Here is an 11,777-nt window from a genome sequence, read left to right on the forward strand (position 1 = left end):
ACCCATAGACTCACACAGAGACACATAGACTCACACAGAGACCCATAGACTCACACAGAGACACATAGACTCACACAGAGACCCATAGACTCACACAGAGACACATAGACTCACACAGAGACCCATAGACTCACACAGAGACACATAGACTCACACAGAGACCCATAGACTCACACAGAGACCCACAGACTCACACAGAGACCCATAGACTCACACAGAGACCCACAGACTCACACAGACACCCACAGACTAGCACAGAGATCCACAGACTCACACATAGACCCATAGACTCACACAGAGACCCATAAACTCACACAGAGACCCATAGACTCACACAGAGACCCATAGACTTACACAGAGACCCACAGACTCACACAGAGACCCATAGACTCACACAGAGACCCACAGACTCACACAGAGACCCACAGACTCACACAGAGACCCACAGACTCGCACAGAGATCCACAGACTCACACAGAGACCCATAGACTCACACAGAGACCCATAGACTCACACAGAGACCCATACACTCACACAACGACCCATAGACTCACACAGAGACCCGCAGACTCGCATAGAGACCCATAGACTCAATCAGAGACCCATAGACTCAGATAGAGACCCATAAACTCACACAGAGACCCATAGACTCAAACAGAGACCCATAGACTTACACAGAGACCCACAGACTCACACAGAGACCCATAGACTCACACAGAGACCCACAGACTCACACAGAGACCCACAGACTCACACAGAGACCCACAGACTCGCACAGAGATCCACAGACTCACACAGAGACCCATAGACTCACACAGAGACCCATAGACTCACACAACGACCCATAGACTCACACAGAGACCCATAGACTCACACAGAGACCCATAGACTCACACAGAGACCCATAGACTCACACAGAGACCCGCAGACTCGCATAGAGACCCATAGACTCAATCAGAGACCCATAGACTCAGATAGAGACCCACAGACTCACACAGAGACCCACAGACTCACACAGAGACCCACAGACTCGCACAGAGATCCACAGACTCACACAGAGACCCATAGACTCACACAGAGACCCATAGACTCACACAGAGCCCCATAGACTCACACAACGACCCATAGACTCACACAGAGACCCATAGACTCACACAGAGACCCATAGACTCACACAGAGACCCATAGACTCACACAGAGACCCGCAGACTCGCATAGAGACCCATAGACTCAATCAGAGACCCATAGACTCAGACAGAGACCCACAGACTCACACAGAGACCCACAGACTCACACAGAGACCCCCTTGACTCACACAGAGACCCATAGACTCACATAGAGACCCATAGACTCACACAGAGACCCACAGACTCGCACAGAGACCCACAGACTCGCACAGAGACCCATAGACTCACACAGCAGAGACCCATAGACTCACGCAGAGACCCATAGACTCACACAGAGACCTACAGACTCGCACAGAGACCCACAGACTCGCACAGAGACCCATAGACTCACACAGGAGAGACCCATAGACTCACAGCAGAGACCCATAGACTCACGCAGAGACCCACAGATTCACACAGAGACACATAGACTCACACAGAGACCCATAGACTCACACAGAGACCCATAGACTCACACAGAGACACATCGACTCGCACAGAGACCCACAGACTCGCACAGAGACCCATAGACTCACACAGCAGAGACCCATAGACTCACGCAGAGACCCATAGACTCACACAGAGACCCACAGACTCGCACAGAGACCCACAGACTCGCACAGAGACCCATAGACTCACACAGAGACCCACAGACTCACACAGAGACCCACAGACTCACACAGAGACCCACAGACTCGCACAGAGATCCACAGACTCACACAGAGACCCATAGACTCACACAGAGACCCATAGACTCACACAACGACCCATAGACTCACACAGAGACCCATAGACTCACACAGAGACCCATAGACTCACACAGAGACCCATAGACTCACACAGAGACCCGCAGACTCGCATAGAGACCCATAGACTCAATCAGAGACCCATAGACTCAGATAGAGACCCACAGACTCACACAGAGACCCACAGACTCACACAGAGACCCACAGACTCGCACAGAGATCCACAGACTCACACAGAGACCCATAGACTCACACAGAGACCCATAGACTCACACAGAGACCCATAGACTCACACAGAGACCCATAGACTCACACAGAGACCCGCAGACTCGCATAGAGACCCATAGACTCAATCAGAGACCCATAGACTCAGACAGAGACCCACAGACTCACACAGAGACCCACAGACTCACACAGAGACCCCCTTGACTCACACAGAGACCCATAGACTCACATAGAGACCCATAGACTCACACAGAGACCCACAGACTCGCACAGAGACCCACAGACTCGTACAGAGACCCATAGACTCACACAGCAGAGACCCATAGACTCACGCAGAGACCCATAGACTCACACAGAGACCTACAGACTCGCACAGAGACCCACAGACTCGCACAGAGACCCATAGACTCACACAGGAGAGACCCATAGACTCACAGCAGAGACCCATAGACTCACGCAGAGACCCACAGATTCACACAGAGACACATAGACTCACACAGAGACCCATAGACTCACACAGAGACCCATAGACTCACACAGAGACACATCGACTCGCACAGAGCCCAACAGACTCGCACAGAGACCCATAGACTCACACAGCAGAGACCCATAGACTCACGCAGAGACCCATAGACTCACACAGAGCCCCACAGACTCGCACAGAGACCCACAGACTCGCACAGAGACCCATAGACTCACACAGCAGAGACCCATAGACTCACAGCAGAGTCCCACAGACTCACACAGAGACACATAGACTCACACAGAGACCCATAGACTCACACAGAGACCCATAGACTCACACAGAGACCCATAGACTCACACAGACACACATAGACTCACACAGAGACCCACAGACTCACACAGAGACCCACAGACTCACACAGAGACCCATAGACTCACACAGAGACCCATAGACTCACACAGAGTCCCATTGACTCACACAGACACACATAGACTCACATAGAGACCCACAGACTCACACAGAGACCCACAGACTCACACAGAGACCCACAGACTCGCACAGAGACCCATAGACTCACACAGCAGAGACCCATAGACTCACGCAGAGACCCATAGACTCACACAGAGACCTACAGACTCGCACAGAGACCCACAGACTCGCACAGAGATCCACAGACTCACACAGAGACCCATAGACTCACACAGAGACCCATAGACTCACACAGAGCCCCATAGACTCACACAACGACCCATAGACTCACACAGAGACCCATAGACTCACACAGAGACCCATAGACTCACACAGAGACCCATAGACTCACACAGAGACCCGCAGACTCGCATACAGACCCATAGACTCAATCAGAGACCCATAGACTCAGACAGAGACCCACAGACTCACACAGAGACCCACAGACTCACACAGAGACCCCCTTGACTCACACAGAGACCCATAGACTCACATAGAGACCCATAGACTCACACAGAGACCCACAGACTCGCACAGAGACCCACAGACTCGCACAGAGACCCATAGACTCACACAGCAGAGACCCATAGACTCACGCAGAGACCCATAGACTCACACAGAGACCTACAGACTCGCACAGAGACCCACAGACTCGCACAGAGACCCATAGACTCACACAGGAGAGACCCATAGACTCACAGCAGAGACCCATAGACTCACGCAGAGACCCACAGATTCACACAGAGACACATAGACTCACACAGAGACCCATAGACTCACACAGAGACCCATAGACTCACACAGAGACACATCGACTCGCACAGAGACCCACAGACTCGCACAGAAACCCATAGACTCACACAGAGACCCATAGACTCACACAACGACCCATAGACTCACACAGAGACCCATAGACTCACACAGAGACCCATAGACTCACACAGAGACCCATAGACTCACACAGAGACCCGCAGACTCGCATAGAGACCCATAGACTCAATCAGAGACCCATAGACTCAGATAGAAACCCACAGACTCACACAGAGACCCACAGACTCACACAGAGACCCACAGACTCGCACAGAGATCCACAGACTCACACAGAGACCCATAGACTCACACAGAGACCCATAGACTCACACAGAGACCCATAGACTCACACAGAGACCCATAGACTCACACAGAGACCCGCAGACTCGCATAGAGACCCATAGACTCAATCAGAGACCCATAGACTCAGACAGAGACCCACAGACTCACACAGAGACCCACAGACTCACACAGAGACCCCCTTGACTCACACAGAGACCCATAGACTCACATAGAGACCCATAGACTCACACAGAGACCCACAGACTCGCACAGAGACCCACAGACTCGTACAGAGACCCATAGACTCACACAGCAGAGACCCATAGACTCACGCAGAGACCCATAGACTCACACAGAGACCTACAGACTCGCACAGAGACCCACAGACTCGCACAGAGACCCATAGACTCACACAGGAGAGACCCATAGACTCACAGCAGAGACCCATAGACTCACGCAGAGACCCACAGATTCACACAGAGACACATAGACTCACACAGAGACCCATAGACTCACACAGAGACCCATAGACTCACACAGAGACACATCGACTCGCACAGAGACCCACAGACTCGCACAGAGACCCATAGACTCACACAGCAGAGACCCATAGACTCACGCAGAGACCCATAGACTCACACAGAGACCCACAGACTCGCACAGAGACCCACAGACTCGCACAGAGACCCATAGACTCACACAGCAGAGACCCATAGACTCACAGCAGAGTCCCACAGACTCACACAGAGACACATAGACTCACACAGAGACCCATAGACTCACACAGAGACCCATAGACTCACACAGAGACCCATAGACTCACACAGACACACATAGACTCACACAGAGACCCACAGACTCACACAGAGACCCACAGACTCACACAGAGACCCATAGACTCACACAGAGACCCATAGACTCACACAGAGTCCCATTGACTCACACAGAGACCCATACACTCACACAGAGACACATAGACTCACACAGAGACCCATAGACTCACACAGAGACACATAGACCCACACAGAGACCCATAGACTCACACAGAGACCCTTAGACTCACACAGAGACCTACAGACTCACACAGTGGCCCATAGACTCACACAGAGACCCATAGACTCAGATAGAGACCCACAGACTCACACAGAGACCCACAGACTCACACAGAGACCCACAGACTCGCACAGAGATCCACAGACTCACACAGAGACCCATAGACTCACACAGAGACCCATAGACTCACACAGAGACCCATAGACTCACACAGAGACCCATAGACTCACACAGAGACCCGCAGACTCGCATAGAGACCCATAGACTCAATCAGAGACCCATAGACTCAGACAGAGACCCACAGACTCACACAGAGACCCACAGACTCACACAGAGACCCCCTTGACTCACACAGAGACCCATAGACTCACATAGAGACCCATAGACTCACACAGAGACCCACAGACTCGCACAGAGACCCACAGACTCGTACAGAGACCCATAGACTCACACAGCAGAGACCCATAGACTCACGCAGAGACCCATAGACTCACACAGAGACACATAGACTCACACAGAGACCCATAGACTCACACAGAGACCCATAGACTCACACAGGAGAGACCCATAGACTCACAGCAGAGACCCATAGACTCACGCAGAGACCCACAGATTCACACAGAGACACATAGACTCACACAGAGACCCATAGACTCACACAGAGACCCATAGACTCACACAGAGACACATCGACTCGCACAGAGACCCACAGACTCGCACAGAGACCCATAGACTCACACAGCAGAGACCCATAGACTCACGCAGAGACCCATAGACTCACACAGAGACCCACAGACTCGCACAGAGACCCACAGACTCGCACAGAGACCCATAGACTCACACAGCAGAGACCCATAGACTCACAGCAGAGTCCCATAGACTCACACAGAGACCCACAGACTCGCACAGAGATCCACAGACTCACACAGAGACCCATAGACTCACACAGAGACCCATAGACTCACACAGAGACCCATAGACTCACACAGAGACCCATAGACTCACACAACGACCCATAGACTCACACAGAGACCCGCAGACTCGCATAGAGACCCATAGACTCAATCAGAGACCCATAGACTCAGATAGAGACCCATAAACTCACACAGAGACCCATAGACTCAAACAGAGACCCATAGACTTACACAGAGACCCACAGACTCACACAGAGACCCATAGACTCACACAGAGACCCACAGACTCACACAGAGACCCACAGACTCACACAGAGACCCACAGACTCGCACAGAGATCCACAGACTCACACAGAGACCCATAGACTCACACAGAGACCCATAGACTCACACAACGACCCATAGACTCACACAGAGACCCATAGACTCACACAGAGACCCATAGACTCACACAGAGACCCATAGACTAACACAGAGACCCGCAGACTCGCATAGAGACCCATAGACTCAATCAGAGACCCATAGACTCAGATAGAGACCCACAGACTCACACAGAGACCCACAGACTCACACAGAGACCCACAGACTCGCACAGAGATCCACAGACTCACACAGAGACCCATAGACTCACACAGAGACCCATAGACTCACACAGAGCCCCATAGACTCACACAACGACCCATAGACTCACACAGAGACCCATAGACTCACACAGAGACCCATAGACTCACACAGAGACCCATAGACTCACACAGAGACCCGCAGACTCGCATAGAGACCCATAGACTCAATCAGAGACCCATAGACTCAGACAGAGACCCACAGACTCACACAGAGACCCACAGACTCACACAGAGACCCCCTTGACTCACACAGAGACCCATAGACTCACATAGAGACCCATAGACTCACACAGAGACCCACAGACTCGCACAGAGACCCACAGACTCGCACAGAGACCCATAGACTCACACAGCAGAGACCCATAGACTCACGCAGAGACCCATAGACTCACACAGAGACCTACAGACTCGCACAGAGACCCACAGACTCGCACAGAGACCCATAGACTCACACAGGAGAGACCCATAGACTCACAGCAGAGACCCATAGACTCACGCAGAGACCCACAGATTCACACAGAGACACATAGACTCACACAGAGACCCATAGACTCACACAGAGACCCATAGACTCACACAGAGACACATCGACTCGCACAGAGACCCACAGACTCGCACAGAGACCCATAGACTCACACAGCAGAGACCCATAGACTCACGCAGAGACCCATAGACTCACACAGAGACCCACAGACTCGCACAGAGACCCACAGACTCGCACAGAGACCCATAGACTCACACAGCAGAGACCCATAGACTCACAGCAGAGTCGCACAGACTCACACAGAGACACATAGACTCACACAGAGACCCATAGACTCACACAGAGACCCATAGACTCACACAGAGACCCATAGACTCACACAGACACACATAGACTCACACACAGACCCACAGACTCACACAGAGACCCACAGACTCACACAGAGACCCATAGACTCACACAGAGACCCATAGACTCACACAGAGTCCCATTGACTCACACAGAGACCCATACACTCACACAGAGACACATAGACTCACACAGAGACCCATAGACTCACACAGAGACACATAGACCCACACAGAGACCCATAGACTCACACAGAGACCCTTAGACTCACACAGAGACCCACAGACTCACACAGTGGCCCATAGACTCACACAGAGACCCACAGACTCGCACAGAGACCCACAGACTCACACAGAGACACATAGACTCACACAGAGACCCATAGACTCACACAGGGCACATAGACTCACACAGAGACCCATAGACTCAGACAGAGACACATAGACTCACACAGAGACCCATAGACTCACACAGAGACACATAGACTCACACAGAGACCCATAGACTCACACAGAGACACATAGACTCACACAGAGACCCATAGACTCACACAGAGACACATAGACTCACACAGAGACCCATAGACTCACACAGAGACCCACAGACTCACACAGAGACCCATAGACTCACACAGAGACCCACAGACTCACACAGACACCCACAGACTAGCACAGATATCCACAGACTCACACATAGACCCATAGACTCACACAGAGACCCATAAACTCACACAGAGACCAATAGACTCACACAGAGACCCATAGACTTACACAGAGACCCACAGACTCACACAGAGACCATAGACTCACACAGAGACCCACAGACTCACACAGAGCCCCACAGACTCACACAGAGACCCACAGACTCGCACAGAGATCCACAGACTCACACAGAGACCCATAGACTCACACAGAGACCCATAGACTCACACAGAGTCCCATAGACTCACACAACGACCCATAGACTCACACAGAGACCCATAGACTCAGACAGAGACACATAGACTCACACAGAGACCCATAGACTCACACAGAGACACATAGACTCACACAGAGACCCATAGACTCACACAGAGACACATAGACTCACACAGAGACCCATAGACTCACACAGAGACACATAGACTCACACAGAGACCCATAGACTCACACAGAGACCCACAGACTCACACAGAGTCCCACAGACTCACACAGAGACCCACAGACTCGCACAGAGATCCACAGACTCACACAGAGACCCATAGACTCACACAGAGACCCATAGACTCACACAGAGACCCATAGACTCACACAACGACCCATAGACTCACACAGAGACCCATAGACTCACACAGAGACCCATAGACTCACACAGAGACCCATAGACTCACACAGAGACCCGCAGACTCGCATAGAGACCCATAGACTCAATCAGAGACCCATAGACTCAGACAGAGACCCACAGACTCACACAGAGACCCACAGACTCACACAGAGACCCACAGACTCGCACAGAGATCCACAGACTCACACAGAGACCCATAGACTCACACAGAGACCCATAGACTCACACAGAGCCCCATAGACTCACACAACGACCCATAGACTCACACAGAGACCCATAGACTCACACAGAGACCCATAGACTCACACAGAGACCCATAGACTCACACAGAGACCCGCAGACTCGTATAGAGACCCATAGACTCAATCAGAGACCCATAGACTCAGACAGAGACCCACAGACTCACACAGAGACCCACAGACTCACACAGAGACCCCCTTGACTCACACAGAGACCCATAGACTCACATAGAGACCCATAGACTCACACAGAGACCCACAGACTCGCACATAGACCCACAGACTCGCACAGAGACCCATAGACTCACACAGCAGAGACCCATAGACTCACGCAGAGACCCATAGACTCACACAGAGACCTACAGACTCGCACAGAGACCCACAGACTCGCACAGAGACCCATAGACGCACACAGCAGAGACCCATAGACTCACAGCAGAGACCCATAGACTCACGCAGAGACCCACAGATTCACACAGAGACACATAGACTCACACAGAGACCCATAGACTCACACAGAGACCCATAGACTCACACAGAGACACATCGGCTCGCACAGAGACCCACAGACTCGCACAGAGACCCATAGACTCACACAGCAGAGACCCATAGACTCACGCAGAGACCCATAGACTCACACAGAGACCCACAGACTCGCACAGAGACCCACAGACTCGCACAGAGACCCATAGACTCACACAGCAGAGACCCATAGACTCACAGCAGAGTCCCACAGACTCACACAGAGACACATAGACTCACACAGAGACCCATAGACTCACACAGAGACCCATAGACTCACACAGAGACCCATAGACTCACACAGACACACATAGACTCACACAGAGACCCACAGACTCACACAGAGACCCACAGACTCACACAGAGACCCATAGACTCACACAGAGACCCATAGACTCACACAGAGACCCATTGACTCACACACAGACCCATACACTCACGCAGAGACACATAGACTCACACAGAGACCCATAGACTCACACAGAGACACATAGACCCACACAGAGACCCATAGACTCACACAGAGACCCATAGACTCACACAGAGACCCACAGACTCACACAGTGGCCCATAGACTCACACAGAGACCCACAGACTCGCACAGAGACCCACAGACTCGCACAGAGATCCACAGACTCACACAGAGACCCATAGACTCACACAGAGACCCATAGACTCATACAGAGACCCATAGACTCACACAGAGAACCATAGACTAACACAGAGACCCATAGACTCACACAGAGACACAGACTCACACAGTGACCCACAGACTTACACAGAGACCCATAGACTCACACAGAGACCCATAGACTCACACAGAGACCCATAGACTCACACAGAGACCCATAGACTCACACAAAGACCCATAGACGCACACAGAGACCCATAGACTCACACAGAGACCCATAGACTCACACAGAGACCCATAGACTCACACAGAGACCCGCAGACTCGCATAGAGACCCATAGACTCAATCAGAGACCCATAGACTCAGACAGAGACCCACAGACTCACACAGAGACCACAGACTCGTACAGAGACCCATAGACTCACACAGCAGAGACCCATAGACTCACGCAGAGACCCATAGACTCACACAGAGACCCACAGACTCGCACAGAGACCCACAGACTCGCACAGAGACCCATAGACTCACACAGCATAGACCCATAGACTCACGCAGAGACCCATAGACTCACGCAGAGACCCATAGACTCACACAGACTGCTTCCTACCCTCTGTTTGTGTCCTTGTATACAACGCCTGAATACTCCTCCTTTCTGCCTCCACCACTATCACCATCACCCGTCACCACCACCACCGTCACCACCACCGTCACCACCACCACCGTCACCACCACCACCACCACTCTGTGTGTGCGCAGGAGAAGGAGGGGCGTGGGTTTGACCTGGGGTCTGGCCTCGTGGTCACCTCTCTGTCCGCAAGTTGGCAAGCCTTGCGATAGAGGCGCCCGCTCGCCCGCTCACTCACTCACTCGCTCACTCACTCACTCACCCGCTCACTCACCCACTCACTCACTCACACACTCACTCACCCGCTCACTCACTCACCCACTCACACACTCACTCACCCGCTCACTCACCCACTCACTCACTCACACACTCACCCACTCACTCACTCACTCGCTCGCTCACTCACTCACTCTCCCGCTCACTCACCCACTCACTCACTCACCCACTCACACACTCACTCACCCGCTCACTCACCCACTCACTCACTCACACACTCACTCACCCGCTCACTCACTCACCCACTCACACACTCACTCACTCACCCGCTCACTCACCCACTCACTCACTCACACACTCACCCACTCACTTACCCACTCACTCATTCACCCACTCGCTCATTCACCTACTCGCTCACTCACTCACTCAGCAGCTGTGAGCTCAATCACTCGCTCACTCACTCACTCACATACTCACTCACTCACACACTCACTCACTCACCCACCCACTCACTCGCTCGCTCACTCACCCACTCACTCACTCACACACCCACTCACTCACCCACTGACTCACTTACTCACACACTCACTCACACACTCCCTCACTCACTCACACACCCACTCACTCACCCACTG

The 11,777-nt window shown here is 52.3% G+C and overlaps 1 protein-coding gene across 1 annotated transcript in view; it reads left to right on the plus strand.

Annotated features, from left to right (window-relative positions):
• The window catches only part of LOC142910693 (ADP-ribosylation factor-like protein 2-binding protein), a 253,921-nt gene extending 242,388 nt beyond the window's left edge, over nt 1–11,533 (plus strand). Inside the window, exon 4 of the mRNA XM_076060087.1 lies at nt 11,058–11,533. Coding sequence (XP_075916202.1) covers nt 11,058–11,138 — 81 coding nt within the window. The 3' untranslated portion in view covers nt 11,139–11,533. The remainder of the gene's footprint in view (nt 1–11,057) is intronic.
• Nucleotides 11,534–11,777: the final 244 nt, after the last annotated feature.

Source organism: Petromyzon marinus, unplaced genomic scaffold (genome assembly GCF_048934315.1).
Source record: "Petromyzon marinus isolate PM22_M1 ecotype Great Lakes invasive population unplaced genomic scaffold, UKy_Petmar_22M1.pri1.0 PM_G_Scaffold_15, whole genome shotgun sequence".
Lineage (NCBI taxonomy): Eukaryota > Metazoa > Chordata > Hyperoartia > Petromyzontiformes > Petromyzontidae > Petromyzon > Petromyzon marinus.